At 36.8% G+C, this 21521-nt stretch overlaps 1 protein-coding gene across 1 annotated transcript in view; it reads right to left on the minus strand.

The window, feature by feature from the left end:
• The window catches only part of TMC1 (transmembrane channel like 1), a 65961-nt gene that overhangs the window by 20665 nt on the left and 23775 nt on the right, over window positions 1-21521 (minus strand). The window contains 6 exon segments of the mRNA XM_009950361.2: window positions 1254-1398; window positions 4113-4255; window positions 8510-8608; window positions 9795-9901; window positions 13921-14002; window positions 15257-15347. Of these exon segments, the coding sequence (XP_009948663.2) occupies window positions 1254-1398; window positions 4113-4255; window positions 8510-8608; window positions 9795-9901; window positions 13921-14002; window positions 15257-15347 (667 nt within the window).

Here is a 21521-nt window from a genome sequence, read left to right on the forward strand (position 1 = left end):
AGTCTTCACCCTTTCTCTCTCAGGTTCCTTGCTTGTTGGCAAAGATCACAGTTAAGCTTCATTAATTTATTTCTCAAAATTAAGTCTCTGTCTCAACTCGTTTGTATTCATCTCCAAATAGCTTTCAGCAACTGACCTTAGTAGATGATCAGGGAAAGCTCACACAGTTTCAGTGCTTTTGATCAGTATTTCTTCAATATTTGTTTTCCTGGGACATTTTCTTTCTACTGATATCGAGTGCAGTTATCTTTTATGCCTGCAGTTGTGAGGGTGGGCAGGATGAGGTGGTATATTGGCTATATCACTACTGCAGAAAGGAAAGGTGTTGCATGTGATTGGATAGTGCAACTAGTGCTTGGTCCTCCAGCTGCCATGCTCTATGTTGTCAACACGACTGCAAGTCTAGCATCTTGTTCATTACCATCACTACTTTTTCAATACCTTGCCAGTGTATTCCCTATACATTATTACACTGAAAATTTAATTTGCCTTTATATGCTGCACTGGTGTGTCCCAGTGATCCCGGTGTAGAAACACATTCTTTAACATTCAACAGTTAGAATATATCCCCTTCAATGTTTTCACTGCAGTGCATCTTGCATCCTGTCCAGGTTCCTCATACAAGGACTTGAAATCAACATACCCTATAAACCGAAAACAAGCCTAAGAAAACCTTGTATTGCCTTGGTAACTGGGCTATATTTCATAATTAACTTGAAAATAAAAACTTCATTTTATGCAAGGAAAGTAACCTTTTTTCTTACTGAAAAGCAAGTATACACTCAAAATTCTGAGGCCAATTTTTCTGACATGATGAATAGCTCTTTATAGACAATTCTATTGTTTTATCTTATGGTATCTCTTCATTGTAGCAAGAAAAGATGATAACGTGAGGTTGGCAAAATGACACCAGCATTATAAAAAAAAAGTTTTTCAGACAAGCACCATAGAAACAGGAAGCTGTCAGAGATGAGGAAAATTAAAATATTATGTACCATAGAATCATTTTTCTAAAACTAGTACTGCAGTTACAGAGAATACAAAAGATGCCATTAATACTTTTTCTTCTACAATCAAAAGGAAAAAATTAAGATGGCAAGGCACAAAGAGCCAGACAGAATCGTGTAGAGCTACCAATTCCAGTTTTAGCTTCTAGACTCCAGGCAGAGCTAATACTTGACCTTAGTTCCATCTGATTCATAGCAGTATGAAAGACAAATCAGGCAACCTCTCCTTAGTGAGCTCTGGTTTACCTTAAAGCTTGTTGTGATGGAGGCAAATTTATTATCTGCTGTCTCAGGATTGCCAATCAGGTAGTCCCAGCTTGTAAACATTTTCCAACTGAAATTAAAACTAGTATCATCCCCACCACCTTCTTCATTTGCATTCCTTGCCATTCTACAAAAGCCAGAAAGACACAGGAAGATCTTGTTAGAACTAGTCCTGCTATGGGAGCATGATTTTTAAATTGTTCCTAAATTCAAACATTTTTCTGAAAAAAAATTGTAGTAGTATTGCAGTCAGTCACATTATACTAATCTGGAAAGTTCAGTCTGAAACAAGAGAGAAGGATGTAGATTTCATGTTTAGACAATTTATGAGCTCACAACACATATTTTGATGAAAAAGAAATTAAATTGTTTTTGCTTAACACCTCTGCTGCATAAGAAACTCAATAGGAAAACAACATCAAGAAGATCACGCAAATAGAAAGCTGCAGATCGTCCTGAACTGCAATAAATTTTCTTAGAGACTTCACAAAGAGAAAAAAAGAATTCTAAATTAGCAAGCCAGAATAAAACCTGGTTATACCATACAAAACTAACACAGCTTTCTATCTTCCCTTTCACCTCCTATGCATTTATAAGCAAGATTTATAACAGTATCCAGAAACATCACATTATTTCTTCAGTGATTTCACTTAATCTTGACTATTAACTTTTCTGTTTCGAAGTGTTGTCATTTGTGTAATAATAGTGTCTTGCTTCTACATATGTTATCACTTAATTCAAAATATTAAGCATGAGGATGGAGTATATTGTCAGGATACAAACCATTTTGCCTTCAGTATTGTATTGTTTTCTTGGCCAGGAAAAGGCAACACCTATTTTGCAGCAGAGATGTTATTAATATCAATAAATTCTATATACCACATTTTTAACAGTCCAGTAAAATACATACTCTCAAATCTATGAAGAGAATAGTAAGTAAATACCACAGAAAATCCTTCTGAGCTGTCACAAACCAATAACAGGGTTGGGATTTTTTTGGTTTACTGCTCACATACAGAAGCGACAGAGATCATGAAAAGTTCTTGGTAGGATCTGCCCTGCTGCTGGTTTCTGTACTAAGAGAACTCCTTCACAAGAGTTCCTGATGAAATAGTGAACAGTCTTGGGAGTGGAATATCATTTCTTTGAGACCACAAATGTTCCCATTTTATGTTATACACTGGAAGAGCTGTGGAGAGGAGCCCTAAATCTAAGCATTTCCTGTAAATAGAATAACAGTGCTTATAATCCTCATAAACTCTTTCACATAGACATTCCCTTTCCCAGTTCTCAGTCAAAAGTAGAAAAATGGTAACACCTCCTGTTACACTGCTTTTAGTTTCTGTGTCCACTGCGTTGTTTTCTGGACAAACAGCAAAGAGCAGAAGGCTGCAAGAACTGCTCATAAGATTACCTAAATATTGATCAGCATTAGTGTCATGTGGCCAGACGGGAAGTTAGCATGTACAATGTATTTTTTCCCCAAGGATATTCTTTTTTTTGGGTCACAGGAATTTTCTGCTAGAAGGAATTTTTTTTTTTTTTTTGGTCTGGATGACAGTTACTGAAATACAATTGTCTGAGACTAAGACTTATCTAATCCTCACAGCTACATTACCAAAAAATATTTAAAAATATATTTCTGAGCTAAACCAAATACTTTTTTATTGTAGTATTTTATTCCTCCTCCAAAAAGACATCTATGTAACTGAGGATATTTTTTTTTCTTCTAAAATATTTCTTGCCTTGTGCAGGAAACCATGTAATATTTGAAAAACAGAACATGATTTAATCTAGTACTCACACAAGTGAAAAATACTGACTTCAGCACAAAAGAGTGGAAATAGATTATAACAGCAGTTTCCTCTATATTCACAAGTGTCCACGAACCTTGACCTGCAATGCTCTGATTTTTTTCATCATAAGCATCTTTTAAAGCCACCATTATAGCTAACTGTATTATTGCGGTAGGTGGTCACTTTGTTTGAATCAAAGGTATTAAAGATGATATTCATTGATGGTCTATCTCCTTAGAAACTATTAGAATTATCACAGTTTATTCCAATAGTGAACTTGGCTATAAAATAATTTTATTTCATTTAAATTCTGATCCTTAAATTCAAGTCCAGAATTTAAGAACCAAGGCTAATATATCACCAGGTGTATTGCCTAGGCCCTGTTTCACTTAACTCTATGCTTCCTACTGTTTCAACATTATGTTCTTAGCATTATATTAAGCATAGTCTTCACACTGCTGGAGATTATTTCGTGTTCTGCAGAACATTAAACCCTTACTATGGTCAGTAGCATCAATTCTTCTACACCACTATGCAAAAGTTACCTAACCACTATAGACTTGCTGAGAATCATTTACTGCTGACCGTGAGTTACACATAGAATTATTGTTTCTTTCTTTCTTGTCTTCTTCCTTCATAAAGGAATGTAACTCACATAAGGTATCATTAAAGGTAGAACAATTGAATTTCCTAGATGTTAGCTGGCATTCTCTTAGATGCAGAGTATTATGAAAAGATGGGCTAACATCTCTGTTCCTTACTTTATGCATTCATTTTTCATTTTGAAGTTGCAGGAGGGAGGTGTTATGTTATTTCAGCAAAGACTTTTTCCTGCATCCACAATATTGCAGAACAGCTGCTGGTGCAGAACTATAGATAAATAAATACAGACTAAAGGTATTTTACACGACTTTCACCTTGCACTTCATTTTGCATTGTCCTGCCCTTACAATTATCATGTTTTTAAAAAGACAGTCTCAGTGGTCAACAGTAGAATTATCTGCCTTTTTGAATGCACTTTATTCCAGAGTAAAGGAGAACTTACGTTCGAATGACAATCATAAAGCTGTAGCCAATAGTCCCAACTCCAACAAGGAAATATGAAAGAGGCATCCTGAACTTGAGCCATCCAATTGTCCTCTGGTTATTGTAATAACCATAAAAGAGTACAGAATACTGTGCAAAGCCCTGAAAAGTCAGCAAAAATTATAATGTCACATCTGTTAAATATGCAAATAACTAGAAATTGTACCAATAGCAATGCATTTCAACGCATATAAAACTGTTGAAACCATGACTATAATAAATCTCACAGGATGGAAAAACTCTCCTTTCAATTTCGAAAGACTTAGAATATTTCATGTCAATTTTCAAACCTTTTATCTTTAAAACTCTTCATGGGCACTCCATCTACAATTTAATGAGTCAAAACTTTTTCCATCCACATACTTCTTGTTGTAAAGAAAAAAAATTCCATCACGAAATTTGTTTTACAAATTACTTGCAGATAAAATGGTGGATTTTTATGTTAATTTTCATGTATCTAAAATTTACTTGCATCACCTATTTGATACGAAATTCTCATACAGTTTCTCTGTCTAGCAATGTTGTCTGCCGTTCATTGAGTGATCATTCAATATACAGTAACCAATAGTTAGCTGCATTTTATGGATGATTATTCAGTGGGCAGGTTTTTTTAACACTTAGACGCCAAGGCTGTAAAAAGTGCAGTGTAAGTGTACCTTCTTTCTCAGCAATTCAAAGTGTGTTTCCTTTTCTAAAAATCATCTTCTGCAGGTCAGATTGCTGATTTTTCAAAACAATTTACTAGTACATTATTAACTGTAAGCAATTGCCAGTATCTAAAACGAGCCAAATAGCCAAAATTTCCTGGTAATCCTCAGGTTAGAGCAAGAACTTGCCTCCTGGAAGAAGACTGTACCCAGAGCCTTTACAAGGAAAGCTCAGCACATGCACAGCAGTGGCAAAGCTCCAACTGGATGTAATAGTTTTAGGTCAAATACAGAGTATTTGACCATGTAATTGGTGAGAAACCATGCATTATTTTGACACTTAATACAGTAAGCTGAGGGGTTTGTGAATTAAAAAAGCTATTTACTTTCCTTCTGCTTTTCAGTTGCTTATTTTACTTAAAATAAATAACAGCTTTCTCTTATATGCTATTGCAAAACATGCACTTAATTTATTGTAATTCTAACTATATATTAAATGAGTCACAGTGTTATCTGGAAAACCTAATTTGCAATTCTAAGCTGAAAATTAAATATTAATATATAATAAACAGAAATATTATTCAAAATGTCTTGGTTTGGTAATCAGCCTATCTCATTTTTCTTCATATCAGACTAGACTTGAGAGATGTGCCCACACATAACAGATAATATTATTTTCTTCTCTGATAAGGGAAATATTGTTATAGAATATTATTACTAATTACTAGTAAAACATCTACACCAGTCAGGAAACATTCAAATTCAGTGGTATGTCTTTTGCATCTTTTAGCTCATTAAAGCATCCTATAATTCCCTCCTAGCCCAGGTTTCAATGCAGGCTAATGCGGCTCTTGAAAGTCTTTTGGATCCCTCATATTACTAAAAGGCTTTTTAAGTCATTGTGTTCTTCAAATTCAGAGATAATTCCTCCACTGCATGTCATTCAGTATGTTGTTTCCTGGGCTTTGCCTACTGCATTTCACCATGAGACCTGAAATATCTTCAACTGTGTAAAGGTAGATATGTATGCAAGATCTCTTGCACCCCTTTCTGAGCCTACCATAAGAGAGGAGAGAGATAAGAATATTAGTCAAATGCTTTATTGTAACGAGCCTTGAGAGTCTGATTTGGTTTTAGGTTTGGTTTATTATCTGAACTGTAAAATATACAATGTTAAAACTGAATTCCAAGTAAAATATGTCAAAATCCAAAAGTGTTTCTCTTTACCATGTCAGTAAAATGGGTACAATTTCAAGCTCAAAAGGCAAAAGATACATTGAGGTCATCTTTTCTTTACTGTCTTAAAGACTGGTGGGCTTTTGGGGTGTTTTTTAGGATGAATTAATGTTTGCTGATGTCGGTTCACTTATTTATAACTTACCTGGTAGCATACAAGAATTGCTAGCAGATGAAAGGTATTATTTCCTGTGCTAATTAAAGATGTCATTGTCTTCAGGAAGTATTTGTCAATCTGACATGCCTCCAGCAAATTCTGCTTTCATGTCAATATTTCAGAGGATCCATCTCTTTCACTACCCTATTCTATGTTTATCACCTTTGCATTTGTTCCTTTTGTTAACTGCTACTCTGTTATTTACTATACTTTCTTCTTCAGATCTTCACATCCTGTTAATGACAGTTATAAACTTCTCTCTTTACACCATCTGTCTTCATTCATCTTTTCTCAAATATGTTTCTTTTTAAAACTTTGTTCTCATTTGCTATATGAAGCTCTTCTAGTCTCTGTTCTCTCTTTACAAAATATCCAGGTTGCTATGATTCCTTTTTCTCCAATATCTCCCTGAAGTTTTAATTTCTCATTTTATAGTGTCATCATCATTATCTAATGTTCCAGCTACATGTTTAGATGTGTTCTCCCTGTCATTCAAATACACAACTCTTGATGAACCAAACACAATGCCATTTTATGCAGCAGTCATTGTAAAATGGTATATATGTGGATTTTGAGAAAGGTCTTTCTATCCTTTTGTATCCAAGCAGGGTCCACCATTTTGTGTCGCAAAATAAAGCAGAAGTAATCTGGTCACTTTACATACCTTTATAGTAAAAAGACAGACAAACATTGTAATTCCTACCTATTACTACATTATTTTCTTTCAATTCAGTTGTTTACAGTTAATGAGTCTAAAAATTTCCTTGTATATCCAATCAAGTTTTTCCAATGTTCTGACATCTTACAATCTGATTCTTCCTCCACTGATAGCTGAAGATTGAAAACAGAGCCAAGGAAGCTAAATAAAGGACCATAATCTGGCATCATCTGAGTCTCCAAATGAAAATGCTGAGCCACAAACCAAGGGATCCTGTTTGAGATCTGCATGTCACAAGATTAGGGATCTTTCCACACCTCAACCATACTAAAAACCAATGATATTAATGAGAAGCATAGACACCGTGCCCTTTTTATGTATTTTTCAGAAGAGATCAGAGGTGGCTTCATGTAGGAAAGGGGACAGGTATGAAAATCTGCCTGTGCCCCTCCTGGGGTTGCCTGTGTGGGGCTCCACAGCCTACACAGTTCTCCCCACCAGCATGGGTGGAATAGGACCTCACATGGGCCAACCCTACATGGAGAGGACACTTTTAGATGAGTTGTTCTGCAGACAGCTGGAGAGGCTGAGCTGTAAACTGGAGGAACATGCACCTGAGTTTATTTTTCCAAGTAGGTCTGCTTCCAGCAACACATTCATGCTTGCTGTTGCTAAAACTAAGTGTAAAAGATATATATACATGCATAACTCTTAAAAGTCTTGATAACTCTTACAGAAGTGAAAGAGTGCAGTAGATTGAGGGAGAAACCACACTTAGTTCAACAGATGCCGCTTCCATTAAGCTGAAGGAAAACATTAACTAGATGGTTGCACCCTTTCACAGGCGAAGAGTACTTTTTGATGATATTGACTGCACACCACAGAGAAACCTAACAGCCTTCTAAGCAACACATTGTGATACCAAATTTATCATCAGCTGACTTCATGCAAAGTTGTATCATTTTTATATAAAGAGGCTGACTACAGAGACATGCCATGTGCAAAATTAGATAAAACTGTTGTTTTTCAGGAAGAAAAAGAAAGAAAAAGCTGTATGACATATTTAGGCCTATACAATTAACTTCTCAGTACAGGAGGTATAGATTCTCAGATGGGCATAGATGGGCATCGCATCAACAGTAAAGATTAAGATGTGTTTCTCAATTCAGCTAAAATATCTGCATATTCCATAAGACTTAGAAAACCTAAAAATAGCATTCTTTGTTTTATAAAGCTTACAAAGCACATTATTGAAATTTCTTTTATTTTTTTCTAATGCACACTGCATCCTCAAATTCAGAACCTTAATCATATAAAAAGAGAGGACCAAATTCACCCATAAGAAATGGAAAGTCAGTATGCAGGGATGTGAATCCAGCTTTAGGACTTTTTCCCATGTGTCTTTGGATCACAGAATCACAGAATGTTAGGGATTGCTACATATACCAAAATGTGTGCGTGGACATGGAGCTTCATTATATGTTTTGTCTGAAGGAAACATCTATATTCAGAACTTATGAAGAAAAATATGTAAATTAATTCTATTGACATTTTCTCCTGAAATATTTCATATTAAATCTCTGCATATTAAATAATGAAGCAGAAGCCCATAATAATCAGTCATGTGAATATGCAGTATTGCAAGTTTATGCACTTACACTAAAATCCCAGAGAGTAGCAAAGTTCATAGCACTTGCTTCTTCAGCTCTAGGGACAGTTTTTCTAGGTAAAGAGCCATATGGCTTCCCCATCAAAGCCTGAAAACAAAAAATGAGAGCAATTTACATTTTAAAACAAAATACCAACAAAGGGAAGAAACAGTGATCTGTCATTTCTTAGGAAGACTTGTTTCATGCTCCTAAACGCCTTAGTGAGAATGACCTACTTCTCCAATTCTTTTCATTGCTCCTCGCATTAGTGATGGAAACTATGCTTAAAATATGCATTAATGGAGTTTTCTAAATCTTAAGTGATAATTCCACTAGAGAAGCATTCTGATGAGTGGTGTTTGTCTTACAGACAAGACCAGAAGATTAACTTTTCTTGAATTATGAATTTTATTGATTTTGTAATCAAAACGTATGGGAAGATGCTAGGGATTCAGTTTTTGGACTCTGAGAGTCACACTGCTGCTGCTGAGATGCTTGCTCAGCCACAGTAAATGTCCTCACAGGGTCCTTTCCAGGCTTTACCCTGAAAACTGTTGGGCATTTTCTCTGTTTTGGCTTCAAGGGAAGACAGATCATTCTATCGAAATGCTGTACTAGGAAGCTGTTGGAAATTCCTACCTCTTTCCCATCTGCTTACCAGAAAATAAGTAAGAGGATGTGGAATACTGAAATCAGGGAGATGGCACAATTCTTTTAATTCCATATAAGCCCTCTTCTTAGGAAGATAATATGGTGGCTCAAAGGAACTAGAAAACTATTACAGTTCACAGAAGTGATTTCTGCCTGAATTGCATCTGCTCTGAGCAGCATTATTAACAGTGATGCTGTACATACCACAAAACATGAGGGTCTCAGCATGCAAGTATTAAGGCAACTGAAAAAGATCTATAGTGCCTCAGGTGCCTGGAATGTATATTTCTACTGCAATACACATTTGAGTCAAGACTCTCCACTTGGTTGTTTCTTAGTCTCAGTTTCTCTACTCAGCTCTCCATAGAAAATAAAGAAGTTTAGCACCATCCCAGACCATGAGAAAACACTTTCAGTACAAAACCCTATATAGATTTTTCTGTCATATGTATTTCAAGACCTCTCTCTGTATAGACAACTGTCCACAAAGAAAGTACACCTTTACAGTTTTAGTACACTTTAACACTTTTAAATGGAGTATAAAGAGATTACAAATTTATTTAAAGGTCTAGTCCAATGAAAACTCACTGTGAAGACAGAAATTCAGATAATAGTCCTCAATGATAATTTAAAAGATTCCCACCTCAGGCACCATTACAAGTCCAAAGGTCAGTCCAAAGAGAATCATGTTTATTCCATACATCCATCGTAAGAATATGAAATAAGATGCTACTGATGAGCCAAAGTGACCTATGAAAACATAAGATGTGAAAAAAGTGCAGATAAGTTACTTCTCTTATGCCATTTTACCTTAAGATGAAGATGTTCAGTCATTTGAAATAAATAAAATCAGGGGAGGCTTTTCATTTTCTTTATTACCATAATTCTAATAACTTTTTTCTAGACTGCATGCTAGCTTTCACTGACCTGACAGAGAAAACAGAAACAAAAAATATAGAAGTATTATTTATACAGAGTATTGAGCATCATCACTATAGTTGTTGCAAGGCACAATGCAGAGACTGCACATGGGCTTTATTCCTTTCCACCAATGAGGCAAGAACAGCAACCTCTGATAAGTGAAAGGCTTAGCTGGGGATGAGGATAATTTAGCTATGGATGCCCTTTCCAGAGTGGGCAGGTCCAAATAGGGAGCAATAGGGAATATGGAAAATGGTACAAACAGCCTGCATCAGCTGTGAACAAAACCAGCCCAACTTTCACCAGTGTTTTGAATCCACTCTGGGATGCAACATGTTCCAGATATGAATGAAAGAGTAATACTTTAAAGCAGACTTTAGCCGTCTTTTGCTGCATCCGCATCCTCACCATACTATGTATTGGTGTGCAAATTGTCGTGCATAGCATAAATTTCAGCAGTGGAATGAAGATGCTCACCCTGTCCCAGCACAGCAATGTGTGTTTCCTATAAAGTCCTGTTGTGCAGATATCACTGAATGTTTATTCTGTAAGGAAAAGAACCACCTCTTTTCTGAATATAAATACTTAATAGATTTAGAAACTTCTGTCCCTCTTAATCATCAAAACCCCAGCAGCATATTTACCTATTTCCAGCACAATGATGCAGCACAGCAGAGCTTTACACCTGTTATTTTTAAGCTGGGCTCCGTGTGCTAGAAAGGACTCCCATCTTGAAGCAGGGAGCCTGCCTGAGATAGCCCAGCACTTCATGCTGATTATAATTATCACAGAAAAGAAAACTCTTTCAAGAATTTTAGTATCTAAACATTAACAATCCCCCTGCTGCTGGTCCATAGGCCCACCAGAAATGATCCCTGTATAAAGTTTAAATGCATGGTTAATGCAAGTTTGTAGTTTAGGACACAGCATGAAAAATTTAAAACAAGGATGTGTCTTCTCATGACAATATTAATAATGATTAATAGTGAATATTTTTTTCCTATATTCTTGTATAGAACATCTAAGGGAACAGTAGTGTGTCTGTTGAATTATCTGACTTAGTGTGGTCAAGGTCATTCTTGGGTATCTATAGTGGCCTTGAAATAGAGTAAGAATTGTTTGTTCAAAGCAGACAGGAGAGCTTAGGTTTACCTATAACACTAGCTGATTTTCTCAGATTAGACTGACCTATCCTAAAGGAGCCCTTTGTTTATCAAAAGAATCTTCTTGAAGTCTGCTTAAATTTTCTTATCAAGCTGAAACTATGGTAACAAAAGAAGCTTGATGAAACTTGTGTCTTACACCTTGGGAGTTTCCAGGCATACAAACTCAGCTGCAGATACAGAGAGTTTGGTCAGAACTAAGCGTTTTCTTCCCAGGTGTTTCTAGTAATGTATAGTAACGGCCCAAGGAACTTTTCAGTTCAGTAGCCCTGCCAGACACATGTGCCACTTGCCCCAGTCCAACACATTCTTCATTTGACTTCTTTTTCCCTAAAGCTATACTATTTCTATTGACTTTAATTGAATTTAGCAATTCTGTTGTTCTCATAAATTGTGATTATTTCAATGTTGCTTTTCCCATTAAGTTTCCCACATTAGTTGGCAGTGATAGGGCAGCATAGCTACCTATCTTCTTCAGCTGGCACAAAAAAAAACTTTCTGTGTCATCTAACATTGTTATGCCATTATGGTATTTCTCAGTCAAAGAAATCTTCCCAGTAGTACCTAATTGATCTTCTGTCACTATACAGGGCCTTAATTCACTTTTCATTTATAATCTCTCTAAAACCCTAGCTACTTTTGAGAATGGACCAGCACCCAAAACCACTACAGTATAAGCATCAGGTTTTCTGAAAAAAAAAAAGCCCCTATTACATGTTAACTCCTGAACTGCATCACAAAGAAGACAGATCTTTACCATTGCCTTAATATACGGCTTAATCTTCTTTGTTTTGCTAATCCTTTAGTTTTGAAAGTAGGTATCACGGCAGTCCTGCACTAATGGTAATTTACAGGGCAAAGTTTTTTGCTGCTCTAAAACTGTTTTTACTTGGACAAGTCATGCTTAGTTGCAGTTTTTTAGAAGGACTGAAGACTAAACATTAATGTTTCTCAGCAGTTAGAAAATTATATTTACTTCCCCCTTGCAGATTTCTACTGTAAACAGTTACTGCCTTGTTTGCTTGGGATTTTTTTATGAAGAGCTCACTTTGAGATCAGAAAATGCAAATCGTCTTCATGTAGGAGCACAGAGAGGACTTATGCTGAGAAGTTAACTGGTTGGAAGATAACAACTGTAAAGATTTGCTGAGCATAAACTATTCCCTCACACAAAGGTATTTAGCCAGATGAAGAGTTTTCCTATACAAAGTAGTCTGCACATAAGTGTCAGGCTTTTGTTCCATAAATGCTCCTGCTACTTACACTTTCTTCCAGCTGGAATCACACAAGATTCAAACAGAACTTGAAATTTCATAAATTCTTGCCTCACTTTCAGGTGTTATTGGCATGACTTCTTCTTACACCCTGTAAATACTTAGACTTCTGTGCTTAGTGCCTGTCTTTGGAAAGAAAACAGCTTATAGCATAGTATTAGCAATGATCATGGAGGACTATATAAAAGTTTTACCTCTAGTTTCTTTGGGCCAAGACACTGCTCCTCTAACTATAAACCCATCTGTTGGAAGGAGCAGAAGCTACCCATGAACACTTTATTTTCAGATGTGTTTAACTGGTGAATGAAATATTCCAGATACTTACCTGTGTGTATGACTGTGTTCTGGTGGGAAAATTATCACAAAAGAAATATTGGTTTAAAACTGCTAAACTGTGTGGTGACATGGAAAGCAGTTGTATAGACCCAACTTTGTGGTGGAGAACTGAGCCAGTGCACTTTGCATCATCAGATTTCCAAGGGTGGTCCAAAAAGCCTACTTTACCTGTCACAATCTGATGTCATTTGCTCTTTGTTTCACTGTACTGTCTCCTCTAAAAATGACCTGTCATGTAGACAGCGTTCCCTCCAATTTCCTCTACACAACCATATTTTGCTACGTGAGACTGCAGCCCATGGGAACTGACATGATTAAGGACTCACCATAAACAATGTTCTCCAATAACAGTATCTTTTAAAATATTGATCCTAGTGTCCAAGCCTAGTGAGTCAAGCACTCAGTATTTTGGGTGGACTGAAGGATCCAGTGGTTATATGTAAAGTGTTGTCTGCGCCAACAAGGTCCTCTAAGGTGTTCAATGTGCTACATTTAGCAAGTCGTATGTAAAGTCTTAAGCAACTAAAGATATTTTTCTGCTAAATTCTTTATAAGCTAAAAAACTACTCTCAAACACACTCACAGTACCAAATACACTGTTTTGTTTATACTTATGCCTAATACATGAGGAAATCCAAGACCACCGTTGCTTTCTCTGTGTTGTATTATATGATTGAAAATGAGAAAAACAACACCAAAATTCCTCTTATATAATGCTTAAGATAATGAAAAAATGCAGTTGAAATAATTATAGTACAAATACAGACAAAATAAAGTGAAGGTAGGCAATAGCCTAGTTCCACTTTCCTAAGATTAACTTCAATACTGGCTCCTGAACTGTTACCTGTGTATTGAGGATTTTTATCTGTAAGGTGGGTAACACACAAGAAAATTTTCAACTAGCTATAATACCAAGCACAATAAATATTAATGAAAAATAAATAGTCATTTGTTTTATACTACACATTGACTACAGACATGTATTTCTAAAGTATTGAAAAGTAATTTTCAATATAGGCATGCATCAGGAATATGATACTAGATACAATTTTTATTGCCTTACACAAGTACTTACTTTCAATCTCCTTAATTTTCATTTCCCAGGGTATGCAGGCTGTCTTAAAATTCTCAAAATCTCTTTGAAATTTCATCCATTTCTGAAAGTGTCAGAGATAAAAAAAACCACCATCATCTCAGTGTCCAGATGCTCAGTTTCCTCTTGAGTTAATGTAACCCTTTAATCGCCCACAGTGTGCTTTGGCAGAGCCCACTGCAATAGAAGCGCTAGCACCTTTTGTTTATTCTGAATATGTCTCCTAGTGGCTTTGTGTGAAGTATCTATTTCTTCCACAAGAACAATGATTACATAATCCCTTCCTTTCATGCCATTAATTCTTTTTTAGAATTGTTTCTGAGAATTTAATTTACTATTTCCTTTGCTATTCAAAATTCAGATCTGGAGCTCAAGCTGTCATTTAACTACAATTACTCTACCCAGTAGTTTATCTATTGGATAAGTATAACTTCTGTAATTAGCTTCTTGTGCCCAGCTGAGTTTGAAAACCTCACTATTTTTTGTGAACATCAATGCTTATGAGATGTGACTACACAACTACCTGCAGAAAATCCAGTCTAACTAAGGGTAAACTTCCCCATAGTACGCAGTCCTGCCAAATATTCTTAGCATCATTCTGCATCAGCATTTTAGTTTGGGACAATAGTGTGCTTCTGAAGTGAATCTCCCAAACCATCCCCATTTACCAGGCTTACATTTGCACTGTAGAGCACTGTCAGAGCATAAAACTAAGCCAAAAATATACTTGAGGAGCGTACTTGAGGAGCATTCTAATCCACACCACTGTTACTGGGTATTCAGTCTTTGGGACCACACTGGACTTAGCCCAAAGAAAGACTTGCCAGAACAAATACTGTGTGGATATTGTGTCCTCAGCAACCACTGTCTCGCCTTACAGTCACAATCCTATAGAGACATATTGCTTCCTAGGATATACATGGCCCTAGAACCTTGGCTCAGTTGAGATGCCTACAATATTTACGCCATGGGGCAAAAAGACACTTTTTGGTCCTTCACAAAGAGCTGTCTCCAGGGTAAGACTGAGCTTTTGATTCAGTCACAGAAAAAAAAATCTACATCAAGACAAATTAACTTTCACAAGATATTAAACTCTTGCAAACTCTTGCAAAAGTGTTGGTTTTTGCTTTCGTGACAAGTATCAACCAAACTGTGATCTTGCATTAGAAATCTTTTCATGTGAAAGCAGTGGAAATAAAAGTGTTAAAATGCAAAGAAAGACAAGGGACTCTGTTCTGGAAGACAGGTACCTTCTGGCAATAATTTGCAAAAGGATTCCCATTTGCATCACATAAAGTTAGTGAAATAATAAATTTACCTTGGTCATCATCACTTTGTACGCATAGAATTTTTTTCCTTTTCCTTTTCCCAGAGCACCTTCAAACTTTTCAACAAAAAGCTGGGCTTCCCTGGAAAATGAGGGCAAAAGGGAGATGCAGATGATGCTACGGTAAATTTGATATTGTCTCTACCACAGCAATAATAATTTTTTTATGTGTTCTAACTACTTATAGAGTTTTGTATATCTTGTTCCTTTAGTAATGTTTAGAAATAAAAGCTCTGAGATTTGGTATTTCACAGAAGACTAATCATATGTCACGCTAACATAACAAGCGACTTCAGTCATCTGCTCTAATCTAAATGCATTTGGAGCACTGAGATTTTCCTACACCCAGTTATTGTTATCAAATATTTTTAGTCACAGTGAATCTTTTGCAGTTCAGCTGCTGCCCATTTGTGCCACTCACAAACTGTTATTCCTCTTGGTTCCACCTAATATAAATTTTTGTCCACCTACCTAAGGGAAATTTATTTCCATTTTTTATTTTGGAGATATGTATACACCAGAGCCTTGGTTCCCCTGTGTCTACCCTTCTCAAGATTAGATTTAATTCAACTCTTCAGAATTTCTGCATATATCATCTCTAACTGTTCCATTCTCAGAATCATTTCTTAGAAGTGTAGCTTCAGTGGTCCCCAAAAGACTGAAATTTTGCTTATAAAGATATGAAAGTTAAACAATACCCCGGTGACACAAATATGAAAGGAAGATTTTGAATTGTTTTAAAAAGGCATAATATCCATGGATTAAAACAATAAATAGATGAGATCAAGAGCATACTAATATTTCCTCCCTTTCATCTAATTTTTGTTTAGAAATATGACTTTTCTGTGTGCCTCTATCGAGAAAATGTGCCCTGAAGGCTAAATGTCCTGATCTAAACCACTGGAAAATAGAGTAAGAATTCTTAGCTGTCAGTGTACGCACAAGACTGTATAACTAATTTGTCATTGCACTAGATGACTGCAAAGCATTGTATATTATATTAGGTATTACACCAAGCACTTGGGAAAATGTAGACTATTGGGAAAATATTGTGATGCACATCTCTGAAGAAGCACCACAGAGAAGTTCACAGAGTGAAATTAATTATCATGCTTATATCTTCTGCTCACACATTTTGTGTAAGCAAGCAAAAAGATTGTGTTAAACCGCAAAATTTGACAACGGCACTGGCAGAATAGTGGGGTAGCCGTGATAAAGGAGAATTAAAATTATGTGTGAAGAAGGCTATTAGCCATGTCATAATTTCTCTTAACTCATGGTTAAAAAGTCTCAACATCTTTAAAAATACCATGCATTTTATTAACTGCAAATGCTTAGCGTGATCTTCATACTATCATTTGAAGACTCATGAAAACCTCTCCGCACTAGACACTCACTGCACCAATCTCTTTAGCTCACAGTACTAAGACTCTGAACAGCCTTTTTTTTTTCTACCCAACAGCCTTTTGTTTCTCTTTCTTTCTAAGATTGTGCAAATCTGAGCTGCCGAATTTAGCTTTCACTCTTTGAGAGCCATCCCTCTTTGAGAGCCCTCTGGGTACTGTCACCTTCTGAGTGCTCACACCTAAACCCAGCTGGTGAGGTATCACAACCACTGCCAGTTCACCTGACCTCCCCAAGAGTTCAGTATGCCTTTTTCCACAATCTGAGATCCTGTTTTCTACTTCAAAGACATAGGTTGGCAGAAGCAAAAAGCTACACAAAATTACATGGATCCAAATCCAACCAAATTTTTTTTTCTTTTCCCTGTGGCACAAGGCACACACAGATTCAGAAAAAAGGCAAAATACCCAGTCACCACCTCAGCCACACATCCCACTCATTCACCACTTCAAAGTGTTCCTTGGGGATTGAGTCAGCATCTTTTTAAGGCTCTAGATTCCTTATTCTCAACTCTGTGCTTCTGGATCACATTTGTATTCTGGATTTTGAAGTCTGATCTTTCTGTACTTTAGCTAACTTTGACACTGAATGAGCCTTCTTTATTTTCCAAGCCATTTTGACTCCTTCATAGATGGCTCAGCACTCACATATCATTCTTTCATTTTGATTCTCAAAAAATTATACTTTTAAATTTCAGCTGTCTCAAATAAGTCAGAGAAAACAAATTCTTTCAGCTTCAGGAAACTAGTGTCTGAGAGTCCCTTTTAAATCCATGTCCTCAGGATTTAAAATTCTCGTTGCACTGTCAGGAGATATAAGGCAGTTCTAACAGCAGATGGCAGCTTCTTCATAAACTCAGCAGTTAGTGTTGGAGCAGTACCGTAAAAGCGGCCAGAATCAAGAAAGTGGACAGGTACCAATATCCCAAGTCAGCATATCATATCCTGGACCTAAGAGGAAAACCTTCTACTGCCACTTCTATCACTAAGTAATTCAAGCATTGGAGCTTGTTCGTGAAAAACTACTGAAATCAAAACCCACAAAGCTGCAGAAAACCTGTGCTTTCAGTCACTAATTACATGTAGTTATTCTGCAGAATACAAAGATTTAAAAACGTAGGGTTTCTTTTTACAGTGAAGCAGCAAGTTAGAAATTTAAAGGCATAATATGAAAACAACCTTTAACACATAAAACCCCATCCATAGCAGATATGAACATATTTTGCATCCATAGCTGAACACCAAACTTTACTACAAATGTGTTCTGCTAAAAAATTAAGCTAAGCTGAAACAAGAAGGAAATTTCCACAATGAAAGTCATTAGAAGATTTATTCTAAACTTGTAATCCAAGCCTTCTGTTCACTTATTTTAAATGTTTTTTTATAAGGTTTTCTACAAAAACCCCAGTATTTTTTACGTCTCTCTGCCTCCTGGACTCTCCACCATGCAATCTTTCAAGTTAGAGTGTTAGCAGTACTTAAGCTTTTTCTCCAGGTGAAACTAAAACATTGCTTTTTGCAGGTGGTGATCCAGATCTCCAGGCTTAATGCTGCTGACTCTCCTGAATGCTTCTTTAGGTTTTATTTCACCAGTGGCTGAGGTTTCCTTTCTCCCTGCAACCCTTTTTCCCCCATATTTCTCTGTTTATGTGTGCTGGTTACAAAACTGTTATGATCAAACAATAATAATGTAACAATAAATGTTACTGCTTCATAGTCTGTTTTTTTTCAGATTTTCACCCCACTGGCCTGCATTGGACTAAGTTCATCATTGGAGCACAAACAAACGAGGTGATGATCTGGTATCAGTTAAAATCCTACTGGGTGGTTACACATGCAGTCAATTGAGTTACACATGCAAGACAGGAGAACAAAACTGTGTGCACAGTATTTGTGAAGCTACTTTCATATTTCATGAAAGAAGTATGAAGCAACTTCTTTCATGTTTTTGTACATTGCTTTCCTATACTTATAAATTTTTTATATAAGCTTGAAAAATATCAACTAAGTCCAAATGGTGTAAATACAGTATTTAGTTTTCTGTTTATACTTTATTTGCATTCTAGTCTAATTACAATACACTGTGATTTTTAGAATTAATGCATATTTCACATTGACCATGACAAGAAGATGTTTCAGACACGCATTAAAAACTGTGGCTATTAATATTTCCCACTCTTGTGAAGTATTAGCCAAAACAGTCGCATAGTTAATACTCGTCACACATATTATATAGCCCAAAGAGTTGAGGTGAACAGAGTTAAATATAATTGGCAGCTAGAACTGAGTGGTGTTCCCCAGGGCTTAGTATGGGGGCCAGTTCTATTTAATATCTTTATCAATGATCTGAACTAGAGGATCAAGTGCACCCTCAGTAAGTTTGCAGATGACACTAAATTGGGTGGGAGTGTAAATTTGCAGACAACACCAAGTTGGGCAGGAGTGTTGACCTGCTCGAGGGCAGGAAGGCTCTGCAGAGGGATGTGGACAGGCTGGATCAATGGGCTGAGGCCAACGCTATGAGGTTCAACAAGGCCAAGTGCCGGGTCCTGCACTTGGGTCATAACAACCCCACACAGCGCTACAGGCTTGGGGGTGAGTGGCTGCAAAGCTGCCCGGGAGAAAAGGACCTGGAGGGGCTGGTTGACAGGCCACTGAAGATGAGCCAGCAGTGTGCTCAGGTGGCCAAGAAGGCCAACAGCAACCTGGCCTGTATCAGAAAGGGTGTGGCCAGCAGGAGTAGGGAGGTGATCGTGCCCCTGTACTCGGCACTGGTGAGTCTGCACCTCGAATACTGTAAGGGTCCTTTCCAACATAAATGACTCTATGATTTGTTAGTGTTAGGTTAATAGTTGGACTCAATGATCTTAAGTGTCCTTTCCAACCTAAATTGTTCTATGATTCTATGATTATTATACAGTGGAAAGAATATTTAAAAAAAAAAAAAAAAGAAATTATTTTGTCAAAGAAAAAAGTGAAAGTCTTCTTCCACTCTTGGAATAAATGAAATCAAGTTACTTTTGATGTTCTACAAGCATGCCTTATGTTTTGGCAGGTGGTGGATTTTACCACTAACATTCTGGATAGCACTTTCATACTGCTTTCAATACTTAGAAAGATTAATTCTTACAAGGAAATCCTACCATGTGCAAATATACAGAGGAGTTATGAAGTGCCTCACAGCAGCCTATCTGTTAGGTGCATGCATGAATATTTGCATGACTTAAAGTTGTTATTTAATTGGTAGTTAAATGCAAATCTCAATAGCAACTTCATTCTATGAAATATTCCCACCAGAGTTTTAATGAAATATCAGAAAAGCAAATTCAGTGCAGAAGCAGAGCTTGAAAGGGGGCATATGGGTAACGAGGCAGAAATACATGCAGTTATGTGCAAGGAAGTGATACAGAAACCATAACTACCAGACAATGCTGGAACCATCAAACAGAACATGTTTTCCTTTTCCCCCTCAACTATTCTTCCCTTACCAGCTCTGCAGCAGGTTAGTCCCACTGGGTTACTCCTGACCTCTGTGATTTGTAGGTTAAGGAGACCTTTCCCTGACTTCTACTAAGCTTCCAGGCTTTAAAAGTTCCACAATGACTTGGCACCATTCAGTCACGGAACAAGCTTGCCGTGTCCTTTTTTTTGTTAATTATAATTCGCTATGTTACTTAATTCAGGTTTCTGCCTTAATGTCTAATCTGTCTCACTGGAAGGCCTCTATTTGTACACCCCTGCAGCCTTTTGCCACACTTTGTCCTTTTCTCCTTTTCTTTTGTGCTAAAAATAAAATGTAAGGACAGGAAGAACAATCAAGCAATAAAAAGTAGTCCTAAACCCATAGAACTGTTTTAGAAACCACAACAACAACCGAAACCACATACATATGTATGCATGCCTACTTGGAAGTAATGCAACTTCGCTAACATGAGGACGTGTCAAAACCAACGCAGGGTGACAAAACTCAGCTTTGTAATCACTGGTATCATGTGTTATAGGTAAATTATCTATATCACAAGTTAGGCCAAAGTGTGCCCCGTTAGCTAACTGTGAATTTAAAGAAGCTTCAGAGAAACCTTATTAATTGAATTACAGACACAAGGAACTGATAAATGTTGCATGGGGCCAGGCATTATTATCCCAGAGAAGCCTGAGTTAATTATTAATACTAGGCGTGGAGTTACAGCTTCCAAAGTGCTGTGTGTACAGTACTTCGGGCACTTCAGTGTTGCAGAGAGAGGATGAATTACAGCTCTCAGAGGTTGTTGCTAATGAATAGGATTCAAATGGATTGATCACATTTTTCAGTAACAGTTCAGGGAGGTTTCAGTCTCCAAGACCTAAAAACTCATTAAAAAGAAATGTCGTATTAATATTGATCACCCAGGACTTCTCCAAGTCTTAAAAATATTGGCTAAAAACTGACTGCAAAACAAATGTTGTCAGGCATAGCTCAACTGAAAAACAGTTCGGCAGTAATAAGGGGCAAATTATAGTGTTATTTAATAGCCATCTGGCCTCCAGGACATCCAGGCTGGCCCCCAGGACTGCCAGTATGTCCACAGTAAGAGAGATGAACTACTGATTCATTGGGCTACAAAGAGCACATCCAAAGATAAGAAATTTCCACCATCGCATGTATGAACCTTAGGTGTCTTTGGATCTTGTATGCTTACAAAATATTCTGTTTCTAATCCATCTGTCTTGGTGAGTAATCTAAGTCCTGTAATAAATAAATGGTGCTAAAAAATACTGAAAAATTGCCACATTATATTCTGTCCCTGGCAGGTGAAGAGGAGACTGCTCTCCTCTGTTTTTCTTAGAAAAATAAAAAGTTGTCATTGCTCTCT

Source organism: Leptosomus discolor, chromosome Z, assembly GCF_034619465.1.
Source record: "Leptosomus discolor isolate bLepDis1 chromosome Z, bLepDis1.hap2, whole genome shotgun sequence".
Classification (NCBI taxonomy): Eukaryota; Metazoa; Chordata; class Aves; order Leptosomiformes; family Leptosomidae; genus Leptosomus; species Leptosomus discolor.